At 42.5% G+C, this 18,950-nt stretch overlaps 1 protein-coding gene across 1 annotated transcript in view; it reads left to right on the top strand.

Annotated features, from left to right (window-relative positions):
* Positions 1-18,950, top strand: part of nol6 (nucleolar protein 6 (RNA-associated)) — a 160,800-nt gene that overhangs the window by 104,994 nt on the left and 36,856 nt on the right. The window contains exons 16-18 of the mRNA XM_069924127.1: positions 5,785-5,922; positions 8,416-8,533; positions 17,223-17,377. Of these exons, the coding sequence (XP_069780228.1) occupies positions 5,785-5,922; positions 8,416-8,533; positions 17,223-17,377 (411 nt within the window). The remainder of the gene's footprint in view (positions 1-5,784; positions 5,923-8,415; positions 8,534-17,222; positions 17,378-18,950) is intronic.

The raw sequence follows: 18,950 nt of genomic DNA, 5'->3' as shown, positions 1-18,950 counted from the left end.
AGAAGTATTTAAGATTATGAAAGGGATAGACAGAATGGATGTGGATAGACTATTTCCGTTAAGAGGAGGAAAGTTTAAAACAAGAGGACATGAGTTAAGAATTAAGGGGCAGAGGTTTAGAGGTAACATGAGGGGGAACTTCTTTACTCAGAGAGTGGTAGCTGTGTGGAATGATCTTCCGGGAGAAATGGTGGCGGCGGAGTCAATTGTATTATTTAAGAAAAGGTTGGACAGGTATATGGATGAGAAGAAGATGGAGGGTCATGGGCATTGTGCAGGGAGGTGGGATTAGAAAAGGGTGTTTGGTTCGTTGCGGACTAGAAGGGCCTAATGGCCTGTTTCTGTGCTGTGATTGTTATGTTATGTTATATATATCAATTACAGTACGGAAACAGGCCATCTCGGCCCCTCTAGTCCGTAGCGATTTAAGTGATCTCCTCTAGTCCCACTTACCCGTTCCCTGCCCCCATAACTCTCCAATCCCCTTACATCCATGCACTTTTCCAACCTTCTCTTAAATGACAAAGTTGACCTTGCTGCAACAACCTCTTCCGGAAGCTCCCTCTCATGTTACTTCTAAATTTTTGCCCGCTAACCCTTAACTTATGACCCCTCGTCCCAATCTCACCTCCCCTCTTTCTACTGTGCTCCAGGGTTAGCTTACTCTGATTTTTGTTCAAGGGGGTTCTAGTCCCTCAGAGGGATTGCTGGTTAGTTGTCAAGTATAAACATTGTTGACTTGCTTCTTCCTAGACTGAAACGCTGAGGCCAATTGCATGTAACACCCTCTGAGCAAGCCTCTATTATCCACTAGTGACTGCACCTCACCTCTGTACATTGATTCATCGTTTTTGCTGATAAGGCCCACCGTGGTCATATTGTCAGCCAACTTGATGTCGTTCACTCAAGAGTCAGTGGAATGAGCAGCAAGGGAATAAATAAGCACACAGCCCTGTAATGGTCTTATAGGTGTTTTTTTCGATCTGGACTGCCTGAAGTCTCCCTGTCAGGAAGTCAAGAATCCAATTGAAGAAGGAGATGTTTAGGTCCAGTAGGTTTAACTTCCCCAACAGGTACTGAGGTATGATTGTGAGGAATGCTGAACTGAAGTCAATAAACAGCATTCAAACATACCTGTCCTTATTTTCCAGGTGGGCAAGGGCTAGATGGAGGGTGGTGGCGATGACATCGCCTGTAGAGCGGATGAATCTATATGCAAACTGCAGGGGGTCCAGTGAGGGGGGGCAGCAGGAGGTTAATGTGCCCCATGATGAGACTCTCGAAACACTTCATGACGGTAGATGTGAGTGCGGCAGGACGTTACTTATTTAGGCAGGACACTGACGACTTCTTCAGCTTGGGGACAATGGTGGGGACTTTGAAGCACGTTGGAACCATGGTGCTGCTCAGGGAGATGTTAAAGATGTTGGTGAGAATATCTGCCGGCTGAACTGCACATCTCCTGAGCACTCTGCTGGGAATGTTGTCCAGATATGTGTTGTCCAGATACATGTTCTGGGAATACCAACCTCCACCACCCACTCAGGCAGTTCATTCCTGATTTCAGCCACCTGGATGAAAAAAAATTCTGCTCAAAACTTGTTGATTGTAACTCTGTTCCAATCCCATTTGTTTTTTGACATCTTTACTATAGGGAAAAGTTTCCCACTATCTCTGCTACTAACATTTCACTCAGAACAGCAGTCTGCATCACTTCAAGAGGGTTTGATGCGGGCATATTCTGGAAGTGTGCCATCTATCAAATTGTAAATTTAATTGAACAGATGTAAATTATGACTAAACTTTGAATGAATAGCTGCTACTCAAAGTACTCAGTCAGAATGCAGCTTTTGATAGGAATGAAAATGTGTTGGTAATTTAATAAAAAAGTAAACAGATTGTAGGCCATGCTTGAATTTGCTTTCATTATTGTTCTCACTGGATGAATTACTCATTGTTAGAGTTTATCTCTAATTAATTTGAAAATATATTGTACCAAAAATTAATAATACTGCAAGTTTACTTTCATTTTATAAAATGCACCAGAAATTTGAATCACCTTCATTAGTTCAAATGGCTTGAGTAAGAAGAATATGAAATGTTGGGTTTGAATTCTAAATAAGGTTGACTTGATGTATTTTGGTTTTTAATTGAACACCTTGAATCTACAAAAGGAAAATGTTTTGCAGCAACCACTTGGAGTTTAAATAGCTGGTTTAAATTCTATTTAACTACCATTTTATTTTTTAGAGACCTTCCTCATTATCTGATAAATACATGGAAGTGTTGAAACCTGATTTGTCTTTGAAATTGGTGGTTGGTGGGGCAATGGATGCATCTGGTGATTTTTCCAAAACCCTAAGATTCTGGGAAGGCCAGTTAATGGTAAAATAGCAAATAAAAGAAACGAGGGACTTTTGACCAATTAGCCAGCCGTAACTGGCATAAATTGAGGAAAGTGCACCCATCTCAGAAAATGATGCTGAGTTCTCCATGAAACTAAAGGTGAAGCCTGTAAATGCCCAATGCTTTGGTGATGTCTGGGTCGAACTGATGGTTTAAGATGTGTTTGTCCTTTTGTTTTAGTCAATTTAGTTGCTCCTCAGTATTTTTTCATGAGAATGCACATTGATCTTTGATAATGAAGGGCTGTGTGCTTGTTCCCTTGCTGCTCATTCCACTGACTCTTGAGTGAACCACATCAAGTTGGCTGACAATATGACCATGGTGGGCCTTATCAGCAAGAGCGATGAATCAGTGTACAGAGGTGAGGTGCAGTCACTAGTGGACTGGTGCAGAGCCAACAACCTACATCTGAATGCTAATAAAACAAAAGAGATGGTTGTCGACTTCATGAGGGCCTGGGGAAAGGAAAAAAAAATCGCTCTCTGCTGACTATTGATGTCTCTACTGTTGAGATCGTCAAGAGTACCAAGTTTCTTGATGTACACTTGGCAGAGAATCTCACCTGGTCCCTCAACACCAGTTCCATAGCCAAGAAAGCTCAGCAGCGCCTCTACTTCCTGTGAAGACTGAGGAAAGTTCATCTCCCACCCTCCATCCTCACTCCATTCCACAGAGGATGTATTGAGAGCATTTTGAGCAATTGCATCTCTGCCTGATTTGGAAACTGTACCATCTCAGACCGTAAGACCCTGCAGAGGACTGTGAAGTCATTGGGGCTCCCTTCCTACCACGATGGACATCTACAACACACGATGCATGGAGAAGGCAAATACATTGTGAAGGACTTCTCACACCCCTCTTGTTAACTTTTCTCCCTTCTACCATCTGGAAGGAGGAACTGTAGCATTCGGGCCCACACATCTAGATTGTACAACAACTTTTTCCCTCGCCAAGCCAACAGGCTCCTCAATTCCTATAACATACGTGTACTATTTTTAAAATTGTATTAATATTATTGGCAATATTTAACTCCTATTTATGTAAATCTGCTCCATGGTCCTGGAGAAATGCTATCTCATCTTTACTGTGCATTGCATTAGTCGTTATGGTATGAGTAACAAATAAAGGTGACTTGACAAGTACTTGAATTGTAAAAGCATAGAAGATGACAGACCCAGGTGCTGTTAGATGGGATCCCAAGAAATGGCTACTTGATGGATAGCATGGACATAGTACTCTGAATTTTGTCACTTGTGGTATGCTTTATATTTTGGCGGCTTCAGTGCCACTGTAGTTGTTTAAAATAATATTTTTAATAATATATCAGTTTTGGAGCATCAGAAACCGAGGAGAGACTCGATAGGTTTATAAATTATGTGGAGGCATAGACAGTCAGAATCTCTTCCTAGAATAAAAATAATGAATTCATGAGGATGTGTTTAAGGTGGGAGGGAGGTGAGAGGTTTTTTTGTACAGGCTGTTGGGTGGAATCTGATACAAGAGGCTTCTAGATTGATGCATGAACATGTTGTGAATAGAGAGCTATCTAATATATATTTGTGCATCTATTTGTTTGTCTGTTCTCCATGCAAATCCATATGGAGCACTCTAGAAATGTCCAGGGAGGTTCAGTAGGGGTAACATTTGATGCTGAATGTCATGACCACATTGAATTTAATATTTAGGGTCATTCAAAAGTGCTTTTTGACCAGCTTGCACTGACTTGCATTACTATTTATTATACAAGTATTTACTAGAACTGACTCGCCTTACTGTTTTTGAACTTGCACCAAGGATACATTAATTAGTGACAGAGCTGTGCATCAATGTACCTTCAGAATAAAAACAAGTGGCCAAACCCAGTTCAATATGGACCCCAAAAAGCAAAGCAACATTGGCAGAAGCTCTTCACAAGCCCGTAGAGTTAGGCAAAGGAGAAAACGAGACAGCGGAGGAACATCAGTCTCATCTCACTGTTGATCCTTCCAGACATGCAAGGGGCAGACAGCAGAAAACAGAACAGGCCTCCAGACAGGCAAGGGACAATTTATGCAGAATTACAATGAAATTTTTTTGGGGGGTATTTTGTTCCCCAACCATGTAGTCAACAACTGAGTGTTTTATTTCCTTGGAAACGCTGGGTCTCTTGCTAGTCTATCATTTGCGAACAGAAGGGATTTCATTGAACTTGGCATCCTGTTTGACACTGACATCTTGGGGCAAAGTGCTTGTTCCTGTCTTGTGCTATGTTATATGTACAGATACTAGAAACCGTGCAAATTCATCTCATCTGAGACTTGCTATCGGAGGACCAGCCATGGATTGTTGAATCCAGAACTTCTATGTTCCCATATTTTCAGTCATGTTCTTTCCATTTGAGAGATTTGAGAAGGATGAGGATTCTTTTTGTAAAGTTGGGAGTTAGCAAAGGTTCCTCTAGATGGCATTACTCATCAATGGGAGATGCTAATTTTGGTGGTGGTAGTGCGATTTTAAAATTTATTTACATACAAATTTTTTTCAAAACTGCAGCATGGGAAGAAACTCTTTCAGCCCATAAAGCCCATGTAGCCCAGTTATACCCAATTAACCTCCCGACCTTGCACATTTTGGAGGGTGGTAGGAAACCAGAGCACCTGGAAAAAACCCATGTAATGAGGAGAACTTACAAAATCCTGACAGACAGTATTGGATTTGTTCCCAGGTCGCTGGCGCTGTAATAATGTTGCACTAACTGATATGTTAACTGCGTTGCAGTCATACAGTGGCAGAAAAAAACAAAAAAAAGACTTCTAACAATATTTTTTTAATGGCACTCTCTTGGTGTGTTCATTAAACATTGAGATAAATTATGTAATCGCATAAGTCTGAATTTCTTCCATTGCAGGAACAGTCAAACATGCCAAATCTTAATGTTCATTTAGGTAATTTCTTCAAAGATTAAATTTGGAATACAAATGGATTTAAGAAATAAAATAAAACATTGCCATTTGTGAATCTCAAAGAAATGTCTTTCAACTCGCCTTTCACCGCAAAATAAGCATCCTGCTTTAGTTTTAACCTTGGTTCCAAAAATCTAATGTTCTTTCCTACTGGAGGATAAAAGCAGGTTCTTTGTCTCCTTCATTTTCACTATTTGCATGTTACAGAGTCTTGCAACTTGGTTTTGAGAAAATCATTAACCTGTTTGTGCAATCTCTCTATTGTAATTGGGTAGCAACTTTTTTTGAAGATTTTTAATTTCTTCAAAAAATTTATTGCCCATAAAAATTATTCTCATAATTGCATGTTATTTGTAAGATTCAGAATAATCCACAATTTAAAGTTTTTTTTCCCTCCAAATCATAATATCAAATTTGTATCTTTTTTTTCCTTCAGTCTGCAGGGTTTGAGGAGAGGAGCATCAATATTGTGAAATCATATGATGATCTGAGTCGAAAGCTTTGGAATCTGAAAGGGCTTCCCTTGACAGTCACATCAGTTCAAGGGACTCATCCTGTGTTTCGATACACAGATGTAAGTTAACACTCAGCATGTCACATTTTCTTGCGTGTTAAGAATTTTGTGATTTAAATGTTTAATTTTTGTTGTGTGATTTGACTGCCTGAGTGGGTGGCATCTAAATGATCGGTTTAATTGCCAGTATCTGGAAGACTATGGACCAAGTTTTGGTGAATGGGATTAGTTTTGATGGTGTGACAGAGTATATAGATATGTTTTGGGGAGATAAATTGGAAGAGATTTGATAGAGTAGGTCACATACAAACACTTTAAAACAGATCTTATTTAAAATACTGGAGCTCTGCCCCATGCTTGACATGTCGGGACCAACAGTCTGCAAGAGCTTTAGAGAGTGCCCAAGAGACTTCACTGATGGATTGCTGTTTATAAAAAGTTAACAGATGAAAGAGTGTGTCAGAGCTGCATTCTATCTGGAGGGGAGCTTTCTGTTCTAAGAGGGTCCTGTGGTTTTGCAAGCAGAGAGAGTCAAACAGGTGTGAGAGAGAGAGACACACAGAGATCACTTCTACAGTGTGGCAGCCAACAACAGCAGCTGGGACTGGAACAGGACAAGCTGGCAAGCTTGTGGAAAACCCGTTTGGAAGATGGTTTGTGAGTGCTTAGTTCAGCCTGGTCAAAGCCCTTGTGGTTCATGCAGGAGGAGATAAGAGAATAAGAGAAACAAAAAGGCACCTGAAAGAACCCTGAAGGGGCAAGTTTTGTCAGCAAGACACTGAAGTGGCTGCTGGGTTTTGGGGTCCTCTGGGCTCATAACAATAAATATTTGATGGACAGCATGATAGGCCAATGGGTTGTAACTTCTAAGTCTTACTCCACGTATGAGAAAATGTGACATGTACATGGAAATGTTTTCTCTGCGGAAAATTTTAAAGCTGTACAGTCATTTTCCCCAAACCCAACCCAACCGAACATTCACCAAAAATCACAAGTGTTCAGCAGTAAACCTTATCTTCTTTCTGCTATGGCTTTTTTCTGCTTAAACAACTGCTGACAGTTATTCAAATATGTAGAAACTACATTCAAAGATGGTTGCAATGCAACTCTTTGGAAGCTCTACAGTTGGATTTCTCTCTACTGTGGGAATGTGTCTGAAATCATTGCTTCCAAATGCCTGGTAGTCGTGTGCCCTTAAAGCATGATTTTGTGGTTCCAAATGTTTAATTATAACTGATTCACGTTGGTTTATAACAGAAAAAAATAAACAATGAACTACTTTCTCAATGTAAATTGATGAGAGCTTTACCTAAGGCCATGTTCCTGTGGTAGCTGTGAGGCAGTGCAACTGAAGCAGGCTGTGAATGATTTCATATAGTGAAGACCAGAATGTGGGCAGAGCTAACCTTGTAGCAATAAAAACAGGTCAAACTATTTTTCCAAATTTACTCTGTCTAGGGCTTTTGAGGTTTTAGTTGCTAATAATTGCATTGTCTCACAAAATCCGATGAATCCAGAAAGTTGCCGGCAGGGAACAAAAGATGCTGGATTTTGTGAAAGGAGAAACAGATTTTGGGTTATGAAACATTGGTTAAGACTTGAAGTGGGAGAGTTACAACTGGGGCAATAAACCAAGATCGTTAAACATAAAGGGTCCAACCTGACAGGTAGTTGTCCAGAATTTTGCTGGGTATTATTTAAAATTATTTCAGGGAATAATTTCCAAAGTAGTAATCAGTTAGAGGGCGTATTCCCCTGTCAACTATCTGAATCTGGTGGTTCACACCTTGATGCCTGGTTAGACTTTCAGATGAGCATCCATTCATGTTCTTGTACCGTTACCAAGGTTGTGTACCTTTATATTCTCAACACTGCCCCAGCTCATTTGCTGATATCGTCACCTTTGTTATCATTATGCAATTCTTTCCTGGCATTTTTCTCCTTCATCTCTTGGAGCATCCAAAACTCTGTTCCTAGATCTGGATTTGCAGTCTAGTTCAGTATTACCACTTTGCCTGTTGCGCTGAATGAACTGTTGGTTAATACCACTCTTGCAACATTACATTTTTGTTTTAAAATCCCTTGGTCTCAATTCTCCCTCTCACTGGAATTGTGCCTAGTTCTACATTGCAGGTGTTTCCAATTTTGACCTTTTACTTGTCCCTGATCTCTGTCTTCAGTTGCCTTGGCCCTAATCACTGGATTTCCATCTTTTGACTGAGACATGGCACAATTTTGGTGTCAAATTTTACTGTTAATGCTTTTATTAAGCATCCTGCAATGTTTAACAAGGTGCTATCTGAATGAGATTATTCCTGCATTCACATTGATTGAATATTGGCAAGAATACTTTTGCGTTTCCATCTCCACCAGTACACTGGTGTGGGAATCCATGGGGGTTTGGTGGAGCAATGAGAAACGGCAAAAAATAACGTCTTAGCAGATGGATTCCATTTTTGGAAATGGTATATTTATAATAATTTCTTTGCTGGTGAAAGTTGAACATTGCATGACTTAATTTTCAATTCATTATATTTTTGTGTCATTTTGTAGTTGTTCCCACCAGAACCAATGAAAGCAGATTACTCCTATCATAACAAGAGTAAGGGCGGTAAATGCTTGTTTCCTTCAGTGGACAAACCATGCCCTGTATATGTCCCATCATTAAAAGGTAAAGTATGGAATAGTTGGCATTCTTTTATTCATGTGGTTTTAACGATATAGTTGAAACTAAAAGTATTGGAAATTTTCAGCAGGTAAAGTAATATCTGTGAAGAGAGGAACATTTCAATACAATGGCTGGTTTCGATGTAAATTTAGAGGGCAGGGGTTCAGGTATGTGGATCACTGGGATCTCCTTTCAGAATGGTATGACCTGTACAAAAACGGATGGGTTGCGTCTGAACTAGAGAGAGAGAGAGAGATAGAGAGACCAATATCCTTGCGGCCAAGTTTGCTGGAGCTGGACAGCTAGCCGGGGGCTGGGTTAGGTCAGATGATGGAGCAGTTGGTTTAAAAAAAGTAGATGCTCTATGAAGTGAGACTGTAAGGTCAGACAGGCACTGGTTGGAGCAAAATGCATTCAGTTGGATAGGTTGAAATGTGTGTACTTAATGCAAAATGTCTTAAGAATAAGGATGATGAACTTAGAGCATGGATCAGTATGTAGAATTAGAATGTTGTGGCAATTAGAGTCTTGGATGCCACAGGTTCCGGAGATTAAATGTTTGACAAGGGAAGGGAGGTAAACGAGGGGTGTGGGGGTGGGGGGAGAGGAGAAACACATGGTTTTATGGGAAAGATTACATGGATGAAAGATTGGCTGACTGGCGGGGGCGGAGAGTGGGGCAAGATCTTTGAATTTAAATTAGGAAGTCAGCAGCTAGGGCAGTAGAATGCTCCGTGCAGGGTGTGGGAAATCTTGGACAGAAAAATTGTTCCTGATGACTACACCTGCAAGAGGTGCATCCAGCTGCAGCTCCTGGGAGTCTGAGTTAGGGAACTGGAGCTGGACGAATTCCGGATGATTCGGGAGGCAGAGGCAGTGGTAGAGAGGAACTTCAGGGAGACAGTCACCTCCAAAAGTCAGGAAGCAGATAGCTGGGTGACTGTTAGGAGAGGGAAGGGGAAGAGGCAGATAGTGCAGAGTGCCCCTGTGGCCATTCCCCTCAACAATACTGTTGGGGTTGGGGGGGGGGAATGATCTACCAGTGTCAAATTGTGGTGGTCACATCTCTGGTGCAGAGGCTGGCCCCTCAGCTCAGAAGGGAAGGGGGGAGAAGAGGAGAGCAATAGTGATTGGGGAATTCTTTGGTCAGGTGAGCAGACAGGAGGCTCTGTGAATGAGATAAAGTCTCCCAGATGGTATGTTGCCTCCCAGATGCCAAGGTCATGGAAGTCTCTGATCGATTTCACAGCACTCTGGAGGGAGAGGGGGAGCAACCAGAGGTTGTGGTCCATGTGGGGACCAATGACATGAATAGGAGTAGTGATGAGGTCCTGAAGAGGAAAATGGGAAGTTAGGAAAGAAGTTAAAAAGCAGGACCTCAGGGGTGGTAATCTCAGGATTTCTGTCTGTGCCGCATGCCAGAGAGGGTAGGAACAGGAAGATGTGGCAGATGAATGTGTGGCTGAATAGTTGGTGCAAGGGACAGGGATTCAGATTTGTGGATCATTAAGATCTGGCCTATACTAAAAGGATGGGCTGCACCTGAACTGAAGGGGGACCAATATCCTGGTGGGCAAGTTTGCTGGAGCTTTTGGGGAGGATTTAAAGTAGCTTGGCAGGGGGGTAGGAACCAAACTGAGTGCAGAGATTAGGACAGAAGATCAAAAGCATGGTGCTACATTTTCTGAGTTTGTGAGGAAGGACTGGCAGGGTACAAGACTTCATGTAGCCAGTTAGAGGGGTGGAAATGTGTCTATTTCAACGCTAGGAGTATTAGGAATAAAGGGGATGAACTTAGAGCATGGATCAATACGTGGAACTATGATGTTACGGCTATAACAGAAACTTGGCAGGAGGAAGGGGAGGATTGGCTGATGCAGGTACCGGGGTTTAGCTGTTCTAAAAGGAATAGGATGGGAACTAAGTTGGGGGTGATGGTGGTGGGGAAGTAGCATTACTGTCAGAGATAGTATCATGGTTCTAGAAAGGGAGGACGCTGCTGAGGGAGTGTCTTCTGAGTCAGTGTGGGTGGAAGTTATCAATAGAAAGAGAGCAACCACTGCACTAGGAGTTGTCTATAGGCCCCCAAATAGCCCCCGGGACACCAAGGAGCAACAGATTTTGGGATGGTGCAGGAAATACTTGTATAGACTTGTGGTTATGGGTGATTTCAACTTCCATAATATTGACTGGCACGTCCTGACTACAAAAGGGATAGAAGAGGGTGAATTTGTCAGGTGTGTTCAAGAAGGATTCCTGACACAGTATGTGGACTGGCTGATGAGGGGAGAGGGCACACTAGATCTAATTCTAGGTAATGAACCTAGTCAGGTAGCGGACCTCTCAGTGGGGGACTATTTTGGTGAGAGTGACCACAACTCCTTGAGGTTTAGCATAGCTATGAATAAGGATAAAAACAGACAAAATCAGAAATGTTTAATTGGGAAAGGGATCTTTACAAAGGGATGAGGCAGGGACAAGCGAGAGTAAATTGGAAACAGATGTTCAAGGGTGAAAGCATTGAACTAATGTGAAGGAAGTTTAGGGACCACTTGTGCTGGGTTCAGGATAGGTTTGACCAACTGAGACAGGAAAAGGGAACTATGGTTGACAAAGCAGGTGAGGCAGCTAGTCAAGGGTATAGGAACCAGGAACAGGAAGGGGTCATGAGAAGTATACAGTAGCCATGAAGGAGTTTAAGAAAGGACGAGAGAGCTCGAAAAGAGCATGGGAAGGCCTTGGCATGTAGGGTTACAGAGAGCCCCAAGGCGTTTTATGCAAATGTGAAGAACAGAAGATGATGATAGTGAAGGTGGGGCCTTAAAGCAACATGTGCCTGGAGGTTTGGGAGGTCAGTATTCACAAGAGAAAAGGAACTTGATCAGATGAGGTCTGAATAGAACAGGCTTGGGTGCTGGACAATATGGAGATTAAGGAAGAGGAAGTATTGGATCTTCTTAAAAACATCAAGATTGATAAGTCCTTGGGGCCGGACATGATACACCCAAAATTATAGTGGGAAGTGAGAAGTGATGGAAGAGATAACTGGGGCAGTAGCTATGATCTTTGAATCCTCTTTGGCCATAGGGGAGGTGCCGGAGGATTGGAGAATAGCAAATGTGGTCCTCTTGTTTAAAAAAGATAATAGAGAGAATCCTGGGAATTATAGACTGGTGAGTCTTAAGTCAGTGGTGTGCAAACTATTGGAGAGGATCCTTAAGGATAGGATCTATGAGTTCTTGGAGAAGTACAGTCTACTCAAGAAGGGAAGGATGTGCCTCATGAGCCTTATTGAATTTTTTGAGGCGGTAACAAAAGGAAATTCATGAGGGTAGGGTAGCAGATGGAGTTCAATCCAGATAAGTGTGAGGTGATGCATTTTGCAAGGACAAACCAGAAGGCTGAATACAGGGTTAATAGTCGGTTTCTTAAGAGTGTGGTTGAACAGAGGGACCTTGGGGTTCAAATCCATACATCCTTCAAAGTCACAGGTTGATAGGAAAGGAAGTAGGCCTATGGGATGGTGGGCTTCATTAATGGGGGATTGAGTTGAAGAGCAGAGAGGTCATGTTGCAACTCTATAAATCTATGGTGAGACCATACTTCGGGCATTGTGTTCAGTTCATTATAGGAAGGATGTGGAAGCTATGGAGAAGGTGCCAAAGAGATTTACCAGGATGTTATCTGGATTGGAAGATGTCTTATCAGGCAAGGTTAGCAGAGCTGGGACTTTTTGCTTTGGAGCGTAGAATGGATTTCTCCAGGGCAGAAATAGCAAACACCAGAGGACATGAGTATATAGTGAAGGGATAAAAGTTTAAAGGAGACATCAGGGATAAGTTCTTTTTTTATCCAGAGAGTTGTGGGTGCATGGAATGCCTTGCCAGGGATGGTGGTGGAGGCTGAAACATTAGGGGCTTTTAAGAGGCTCATGGATGGAAGAAAAATAGAGGGTTACAGGGTAGGGAAGTTTTGGACCTTTTTTAAGGTATGTATGGGTTGGAACTGTTCTTTGTCCTAAAAAGGGAATTTTCTGTTTGGTTGCAAGTTATAAGTGGTGGTCCGTAGTGGCTGGTGGTCCGTAGTGGCTGGTGGTCCGTAGTGGCTGGTGGTCCGTAGTGGCTGGTGGTCCGTAGTGGCTGGTGGTCCGTAGTGGCTGGTGGTCCGTAGTGGCTGGTGGTCCGTAGTGGCTGGTGGTCCGTAGTGGCTGGTGGTCCGTAGTGGCTGGTGGTCCGTAGTGGCTGGTGGTCCGTAGTGGCTGGTGGTCCGTAGTGGCTGGTGGTCCGTAGTGGCTGGTGGTCCGTAGTGGCTGGTGGTCCGTAGTGGCTGGTGGTCCGTAGTGGCTGGTGGTCCGTAGTGGCTGGTGGTCCGTAGTGGCTGGTGGTCCGTAGTGGCTGGTGGTCCGTAGTGGCTGGTGGTCCGTAGTGGCTGGTGGTCCGTAGTGGCTGGTGGTCCGTAGTGGCTGGTGGTCCGTAGTGGCTGGTGGTCCGTAGTGGCTGGTGGTCCGTAGTGGCTGGTGGTCCGTAGTGGCTGGTGGTCCGTAGTGGCTGGTGGTCCGTAGTGGCTGGTGGTCCGTAGTGGCTGGTGGTCCGTAGTGGCTGGTGGTCCGTAGTGGCTGGTGGTCCGTAGTGGCTGGTGGTCCGTAGTGGCTGGTGGTCCGTAGTGGCTGGTGGTCCGTAGTGGCTGGTGGTCCGTAGTGGCTGGTGGTCCGTAGTGGCTGGTGGTCCGTAGTGGCTGGTGGTCCGTAGTGGCTGGTGGTCCGTAGTGGCTGGTGGTCCGTAGTGGCTGGTGGTCCGTAGTGGCTGGTGGTCCGTAGTGGCTGGTGGTCCGTAGTGGCTGGTGGTCCGTAGTGGCTGGTGGTCCGTAGTGGCTGGTGGTCCGTAGTGGCTGGTGGTCCGTAGTGGCTGGTGGTCCGTAGTGGCTGGTGGTCCGTAGTGGCTGGTGGTCCGTAGTGGCTGGTGGTCCGTAGTGGCTGGTGGTCCGTAGTGGCTGGTGGTCCGTAGTGGCTGGTGGTCCGTAGTGGCTGGTGGTCCGTAGTGGCTGGTGGTCCGTAGTGGCTGGTGGTCCGTAGTGGCTGGTGGTCCGTAGTGGCTGGTGGTCCGTAGTGGCTGGTGGTCCGTAGTGGCTGGTGCCGGGGCCACTTATTTTCATGTTGTGTGTCAATGATTTGGATGATGGAGTAGATAGCTTTGTGACCAAGTTTGCAGCCATTACAAAGATTGGAGAGGGTATAAGAAGTGTTAAGGAGTCAGCAGAAGGACTAAAGCAGGTTAGGAGATTGGGCAAGGAAATTTCACTTTGGACAAAGGAATAGAGGAGTAGATGAATTTCTAAACTGGCAACAAGTTTCAGAAATCAGAAGGACTTGTGAGTCCTTGTACAAGATTCCCGGAAGGTCAACTTGAATGTAGAGGAAGACCAATGGAATGCTAGCATTCATTTCAAGAGGGATAGAATATATATATATATATTAGCAGGGAAATGATGTTGAGGCTTTTTAAGGCATTGGTTAGACCATATCTGGAATATTGTGAGGGGATTTAATTTAGTTTAGATATACAGCACGGAAACGGACCCTTCCGGTCCATGAACCCATGCTGCCCAAATACTCCAATTGATGTATAACCCCTGCACATTTTGGGCTCCATATGAAAGGAAGGATGATATAGCATTGTAGAGGGTCCATAGAAGATTTACAAGGATGATGCCCAAACTGAAAGAGTTTTCATATGAGGAGCGTTTGAAGGCTCTGGGATTGTACTTGCTGGAGTTCTGAAGAATGTGGGAGGAATCTCATTGAAACCTATTGAATACTGAAAAGCCTGGATGTGGAGAGGATGTTTCCAATGGTAGGGAAGTCTGGGACCAGAGGGACAGCTTCGGAATGCAAAACATATCTTTGGAACAGAGATGAGCAATTTCTTAACAGGAAGGTGGTAAATTTGCAGAATTCGTTGCTGCAGATGTCTGTGGAGGCTAAGTCATTAGAGATATTTAAGGCAGAGGTAGATACATTCTTAATCAGGAAAGGAATCAAGGGCTACGAGGAGAAGACAGGAGAATGGGGTTAAAAAGGATAGTAAATCAGCCATGATGCAATGGCTGTGTGGACTTGATGGGCCAAATGGCTTGATTCTGCTCCTGTATTATACGTTCTTGTGACTTAGAGGAGGGATTGTCTTACAAGTCATATGAAGTCAGAAACAGGAAGGGAATGATCACTCTTTCGGGAGTTTTCTTTTGGTCCCAAAATAGCCACTGAGGAGCAGATAAGAGGCAGATTTTGGAAAGGTGCAAAAATAATAGGGTTGTTTTCATGGGAGATTTCATCTACCCTGATATTCTCTAGTACCTCCTCCTCAGTCCAAATTTTAGGATATTTTGGGAAATGAAATCCTGAAACAAGTTCACAACTTTAAGTACCTTGGATCATGGGTAACATCTGGTGGCAAATGTGAAATAGACATAAAAGCAAAAATAGCAATGGCAAGAAGAGCATTTATAGAAATGAGAAACATCCTAACGAGCAAGAAAATAGCAATTGACATCCGCCGTAGAACTCTCTGCTGCTACATTCTTCCTACATTCCTCCCACAAATTCAATGGAAAAAAGAATCAATGCAGTAGAGATGTGGTTTCTCAGAAGAATGTAAGCTCATCATATCCAGACAGGATAACAAATGAAGAAGTTCTACAAAGGACAAAACCAAAATGTACATTACTTAAAAGAATCCGAAAACAGCAATCAAATTTCTTTGGACACATCATGCGAAGAGATGCATTAGTTACAACTGGAAAGCTGGAAGAAAAAAATAAGCCGAGGCAGACAGAAAATGATAGATGGATTCACATCATGGTTAAAAACAGGGGAGGCAGCAACTACAATTCAGAGGGTCAGAGACTGTGATGGATGGAGAGATATGATTGCCCATGCCAAATGGCAAGGCACCTGAACGACCTCCTTAGTGTAAAAAGCTCATATGGGGCAGAAGTTGTCAGGTGTGATCAAGAAGGATTTGTGACACAGTATGTGGATAAGCCAACAATAGGAGAGGCCCTTCTGTGTCTAGTACTGGCTAATGATTCTGGTCAGGTGCAGCTCTTTGTGGGTGAGATTTTCGGAGACAGACCACAGCCCCCTGACCTTTATCAGAGCTAAGGGTAAGGCAGTGATGCGGTGTATGTTGATTTTCGTAAGTCATATGACCTCCATAGTAGGCTCATTCAGAAAATTACATTGCATGGGATCCAAGGAACTTTGGCTTCTTGGATTTGGAATTGACTTGCCTGCAGAATGCAGAGGATAGTAGCAGATGAAATATATTCTGCCTGAAGGTCAGTGATTAATGGATTTCTGTAGCTATCTGTTCTGGGACTCCTGCTCTTTGTGATTTTTATAAATGACTTTAATAAAGACGTGATCAGTAATTTTGCTGATGATACGAGAGTTGGCGGTGTTGTTGTAAATTACAATAGGATTTTGACAGGATGCAGAGTTGGGCAGAGAGATGGCAGATGGAGTTCAATCCAGGTAAGGGTGAAGTGATGCACTTTGGAAGGTCGAACTTGAAGATGGAGTCCATGATTCATGGCAGGATTCTTAAAAGTGTGAAGGAACATCGATCCTGGGATCTATGTATTTTTCATGGTTGTCGTGCAAATTAATAGATCTTAATAGATAAGATATATTAATGTGTTGGCCTTCATTGATCAGGGATTGAGTTCAAGAGCTGTGAGGTGATGTTGCAGCTCTATTAAACTCTGGTTAGGCCACATTTGGAGTATTGCATTCAGTTCTTGCCACTTCATGAGAGAGGGTGAGATTTTCCATCCTTCCTCTTCCACCCGCCTCCCCTTAACTTCCCTGTAATCTATTCTCTTTCACATACCCATCAACCCTTAAGTCACCCTACTACATTAGAGTTAACTTACAGTGGCCCATAAACCTGTCGTTACATCTTTAGAGTGTGGAAAGAGACTGGAGAATTGACTGAAAATCCAGGGAGAATGTGCAGATTTCCACTTAGATCGAGGTTGAACCAGGGTCACAAGGAGCTGTGTTGTTGTAGTGTGAAGTGCAGTGCCACTATGTTTAATTCACAGCAAAAATATCCAAGTCCAGAAAAGTGGACAATGTTCCACTGTATTCTTGAAATCATTTTTTTTTTGTTTTAGGCCAGTGGTTCTCAACCTTTTTCTTTCCACTCACATACCACTTTAAGTATTCCCTATACCATAGGTGCTCTGTGATTAGTAAGGGATTACTTAAGGTGGTATGTGAGTGGGAAAGGAAGGTTGAGAACCACTGCTCTATACCCAATTGTTACTGAAACATTTTGCTTGAGAAAAATTGTCATTGGCCCATTTTCTTTGGAGTTATGAAACTGTATACATAACGAGTCTATTAGTATGATTAAAACAGTAGTTTTCAAACTTTTTCTTTCCGCCCACATACCATCTTAAGCAATCCCTCACTAATCACAGAGCACCTATGGCATAGGAATACTTTGTGATTTGTGAGTGGAAAGAAAAAGGTTGAGAACCACTGTTTTAGGCAGAATGATCTGCAATACTCTATCTTACTGCATGGCTTTATCTTACTACAATTAATAAGATTTTTTTTGCAGGCACTGCTTAAAGAATGAGTTGACTTTCACTGTTTTGTGTAATTAGCATTTTTCTTTGTTATCAGTTATATGTCACATGGAAGGAAGTGGGAAGTGGCCTCGATCGAAAGATGCCATTCAGCGTATCAAAGCAGCATTTCACATCCGACTGGGTGAACTCTTGGACCAGCAGCATGAACTGATTTGCCAACCAGCGACAACTCATGTAGATGTGCACAAGGCATGTCAAAAGTAGAGATGTTACTGACGTGAAGAAAAGTTGTTTCAAGCATTATAATTAATAATAATGACATGATGTTTCACAAGGACAAAAAGTTGGAAAACATAATTCCAGTGGCTCCTTTTAAAGATTTAGTCTGTTCAAATTCTGAAAATATTGGTTAAACAGAGGAAAATAAATATAAACTTTTGAGTTGGCCTGTTTTTAAGATAAGAGTGAAGGAACGTGGTAGGGTAAATAAATCCCCCTTTGCGATAACTAGTGTCGGTGTCCAAGCAGTTATCACTCCATGAGACTGAACTGGTTTGAGGGTTGCCCTACACCAGAAAAATTAGCAATGGAAAGGCAGGATGAGAAAATTCTGCAGTCCTTTTCCAAAGAACCTCATTGCACCTGGGAATCTGACTTTCACAATATATTTGGCCAAAACTGTCCCAACTCGCAATTATTTGCCAGAGTATCTTGCAGACTTCCTTTTGAGGAACACAGTAAATGTGAAGCAAGTGTGAGTGTTTTAATATCAAAGTAATTTGTTATGGGGAGATAAATATTTCAAGGCTGTGAACTACAGAATAATCAAATAATAAATAGAAGCAACCCATTATACCTGCTCCATCATTGAATAAGATCACAGTTCATTTTTTTAAAACTCTACCTCTTTTTCCCTGAACTAACCTAATTTTTTTTTAACTTTCACTGAACACTAAAAATCCTGTTGATCTTCCTTGAACATGTTCAAAGCTTTCTTGAGCAGAGGATTTCTGGAAGAAATATTTAAAATGTCCTTAGCCACGGTGTTGGGGGATTGGAGGGTAGCTCATGTTGTTGCATTGTTTAAAAAATGGTTCCAAAAGTAACCCTGGAAATTATATGTTGGTGAGCCTGAAGTCAGTAGTGGGTAAATTATTGGAAGGTGTTCTAAGAGATCGGATATACATTTGGATGGTCAGAAACTGATTAGGGATAGTCAACATGACTTTGTACATGGTAAGTTGTGTTTAACCAATCTTATAGAGTTTTTCCGAAGAGGTTACCAGGAAAGTTAAAGAAGGAAAGAGTGTGGATGTTACCTACATGGATTTTAGTAAGGCCTTTCACAAGGTCTCACTTGGGAGGTTAGTCAGGAAGGTTCAAACACTAGGTATTCATGGCAAAGTAGTAAACTGCAATTGAAAACAGCTGCACGGGAGAAGGTGGATGATTGCTTCTCAGACTGCAGGCCTCTGACTAGTGCTGGGTCCATTGTTGTTTGTCATCTATATCAATGATCTCGATGATAATGTGGTATATTGGATCAACTTGTTTAATGACTCCCTCCTCCTCATTAGTAATGTTAAAATGATCAGCTTGATCCTGTGGAGTTTTCACACTGAATTTGCTGTCTAAATTTCTCAAATCTGTGTTTTCTCTTCTAGCTATCAAATGCCAACCTATTTGATTATTCTTTTGCTCATCTCTCTCAATTTCACCGATGAGAACTAATAACCCAGTGTAACCAGCGTCAATTCCTTTCACGTAATTTGGTTTCTGTTTAGGCAACAACCTGATTTCTTTTTTAATGCTGCTTTTGTAT

Source organism: Narcine bancroftii, chromosome 3 (assembly GCF_036971445.1).
Source record: "Narcine bancroftii isolate sNarBan1 chromosome 3, sNarBan1.hap1, whole genome shotgun sequence".
Taxonomy (NCBI): domain Eukaryota; kingdom Metazoa; phylum Chordata; class Chondrichthyes; order Torpediniformes; family Narcinidae; genus Narcine; species Narcine bancroftii.
Note: the sequence above shows the minus strand (reverse complement) of the source record. Positions and strands in the feature narration are given on the sequence as shown.